Source organism: Myotis davidii, unplaced genomic scaffold (genome assembly GCF_000327345.1).
Source record: "Myotis davidii unplaced genomic scaffold, ASM32734v1 scaffold452, whole genome shotgun sequence".
Lineage (NCBI taxonomy): Eukaryota > Metazoa > Chordata > Mammalia > Chiroptera > Vespertilionidae > Myotis > Myotis davidii.
In genome coordinates, this window is record NW_006284245.1 from 2,442,264 (window position 1) to 2,445,618 (window position 3,355).

At 55.4% G+C, this 3,355-nt stretch overlaps 1 protein-coding gene across 1 annotated transcript in view; it reads right to left on the bottom strand.

The window, feature by feature from the left end:
- Positions 1-342: 342 nt before the first annotated feature.
- The window catches only part of PAG1 (phosphoprotein membrane anchor with glycosphingolipid microdomains 1), a 42,296-nt gene continuing 39,283 nt past the window's right edge, over positions 343-3,355 (bottom strand). The window contains exon 7 of the mRNA XM_006754298.2: positions 343-1,674. Within this exon, the coding sequence (XP_006754361.1) occupies positions 1,330-1,674 (345 nt within the window). The 3' untranslated portion in view covers positions 343-1,329. The remainder of the gene's footprint in view (positions 1,675-3,355) is intronic.

A 3,355-nucleotide genomic window follows, 5' to 3' on the forward strand; every position in this document is an offset into this window, starting at 1 on the left:
ACGCTGGCCTGGCCCACGGCGCTCCTTGTAGAGGGAAAAGTGAGCAAGTCCCACAGTTGGCCTCCTGACCTCTAAAGAGATGGTTAAACTCAAACCAGCTGATCTCTCGACCTGAGTAACTGCCAACACCGAGCTCTGTAGAGTGAAGGGGGGAGAATCCGGTAGACCCCCTGCTCCCCCAGTGACCGCTCATCACGCTGCCTTCCCGGAGCTGCCGCGGATGGCCCTGCGGGAAGTGGCCCAGGCACCTCGGTCAGGCTTTGTTCTTCTTTCCCGTTTCACCATCTCAAACTTTTACATGTTTCCCATCACAAACCACTGAAAACGACCATTTATGGTTATTCCAAGAGCTCCAAGTACCATTGGAAAAGTCTGAGTCTTTAAAAACCTTCAATGTTTTAAATACTTCATTAGAAAAACGATAATGACAACTAGAAAGTACCTAGCTTATGTGCTTTGTGGTGATTTTTTTCAAAATGAGAGTATAAATCATTGTACATAAAATCAAAATAGTTAATATACATTTTTTTCTGACACTTTCTAGAAATTAGGCATTAAACATAAGACATCTTATAAATTTAGATAACAAAAATAAATGTTTACATTTTACTCTCAGCTAGATGACCTTAGGGTGGCCGTTACCGTGAGGGCCCGGCGCAGCTGGTGTGGCCGCACAGCTCCTCAGAGACACACGGTCAAGTCCACAGCCCTGCCAGGCGGCGGCACGGCGTCCAGCTGTGTGCTCCGGGCTCCAACAAGTATGGAAGTACCACAGCACTCACCGCAAATACTGCAAAGGTTCTGAAGTTTCAAACACGGGAGTGGGGGTAGAAAAATAAAATAAAGCATCTAAAAGTGACTTCAAGTCCTTTGGGAGAAGCTGCTGACATGGAGTGCCCGGATCAGAAGGCACGGAGACCCACGGCCCTCGAGGGCAGGCGCTGGGTGATCCCTCGGGCGCGGCAACCACAGATCTGAAAACACCTACGCTGAAGGTGAAGGCCAAGCCCTGTGGGCGACTTCCTTGGAAGGAGCCAGTAGAAATGGGGCGGTTTCCAGGGGACCAGAGCAGACGCCCCAAGAGCGGGAAGAAGGGAACCTGGTTCTCCCGAACGGCATATCGCCTGACGCTGGGACCCGTCGAGGGTGTGGGAACACGGGGCCTTGTGCCGGGTGTGGCCGTGCCTGGCAGGCAGGATGCACTGGCAGCCAGGTGAGCGCCTTCCTGTTCCGTCCCGGAGTCTTCATGCCCTCGGCCCAGGAAGCAGCACGTGACGCGGAGGGACAGCGCCCTGGTCTCCTGTCCCCGATCGACCGCTGCAGGGGCTGCTAGAGCCTGGTGACCTCCCGGCACTGCTGCAAGTCCCCGATGCTCTCGTAGTCGTTCTCCTTTGGGAAGGGGCCGCGCAGGCCGCTGGGCTCCAGGGGGGCCTTCTCGTCCTCTCGGCTCAGAGCCTGGATGGCCTCGTAGTCGGGCTCGGGCTCCCGGGGCCTCGCTGCCGGGGCCGGTGTGCCTGCGCCGCTGGGAGGCTGCTCGAAGTCTTTGACAGTCGCGTAGAGGTCATTGCAGGACGACGGGGACCTCCGGGCAGCTCCCGGGCTGCAGGTGTTGCTGGACTCGGGCACTTTGAGCGACTGCCCAGGCTTATTGACAGATGAGTACATGGCCGAGATCTGGAAGACAGAGGGCGAGTCAAACAGAAACCCTTCAAGCTGGACCGCCCCTCCCCGCTTTAGCGACAAACTGGAGACTGAGCACCCAGGCTGTATGTCCCTTTAAGAACCGGTGTGGAGAGCCCGGATCAGATTCCCACCCCCAGCTCATTGAGACGGAACTGACCTGCAGCGTGTGTCAGGTTAAGGGACACGACAGGACGATCTGATACACATGTATGTTGTGAAAGGAGCGCCACAGTAAGGTCAGGGAATATCTCCATTACCGGGCCCCCAGTTTGGGGTGTGGTGGCAACACTTAAGCTCGATTCTCTGAACAGTTCTGAGCACAGAGCACAACCGTAGTGCTACCTCTAGTCCCATGCTGGGCGCAACCCCTCAAGCACCTGCTCATCTTGTAGTCGGAAGTGTGTACCGTTTGACCGACATCTCCCCGCCCCCACCTCCCCAGCCCCTGGCCACCACCAGTCTGCCCCATCTCTATGAGGTCGGCCTTTTCAGAGGCCACATTCATTTGGGAACATGAACTGCTTGTCTTTCCCTGGCTGGTAACTTCAGTGGGCAGATGGCCTCAAGGTCACCACTGGCAGGACTTCCTTCTTTTATGGCGGAATAGTATCCACTGTGTCTGTCCTCTTGGATATTCCGCACCGACACCTGACATGCATGTGAGATCACATTTTCTTGTCCATTCGTCCGTAGATCGACACTGAGTTGCTCCCAGGTCTCGGCTGCATGACCAGCGCTGCGTCGCAAGGAGTACAGGTGCCTCCTGAGGCAATGACTTCACTTCCTTCAGGTAAATGCCCAGAAGTAGGTTCTTAAGTGCCTGGAACGCGTTGCTAGAGAACAATTACACAGACTGTCTTCAGGCAGACCGGCCGTGTCGGCACAAGCCCACGAAGACCCGGCTCTCTCAGCCTGCGGCGGGCAGGAGGGGGCGCGGCAGGCCAAGGCCCCGGAGGGACGCAGTCCTTCTACATCGGAAGCCTCTCTCAGCTGACAAGGGGCTCCACTGCTTTACAAAATCGGCAGGAAGCATGTGTGAGACGAGTGATTCTCACACTGTGGGCACTGAACCAGCAGGATCCAGAAATTTACAAGAAAGGCAACTTCCGCCCCCAGAACCACTGAGGCAGAAACCTGTGAGAGCCAGGAAGTGGGCCTGGATCGCCTGTCCCGCACAGCGTGGCCGGAGTCGGGTCCTGAGCTCTGCTGGTCGGCGCACACACGCGTTGGTAAGAGTCTGGCCCAGTGCTTTTGGTTTCAGCACATGCTGCTGGTTCAGCGAACACTCACAGAAACTTCGGTGGGAAACACATTCTCATTTCCAACCAGCTAACTGAGAAGCGGAGTTGGAGGTAATCAGAGATGGGAAGACTTTCCTGTGGGAGGATCGGGCTGTCTTCCAAGCTACTCAGCGTCCCTAACGTACCCACAGAGGCTCCAACAGTGAGAGCGACTTAGTTTGCCTTGGTGATGGGAGAGCAGGTGTACAGATTAGGAGACGGTCTGGGCTGTTATTTTATTGGTAGAAATTGTGGTTGGAAATAAGTAAACGTTTCCTTCCTTGGCCCCATGACTGATTTACAAAAACACCCAGGAATAATGAACATGCGTCCTGATTCCTGACAGACGCTCGGCCTGTGTGTGTGGAGGGCTCTGCCGCCTCCACGGGACC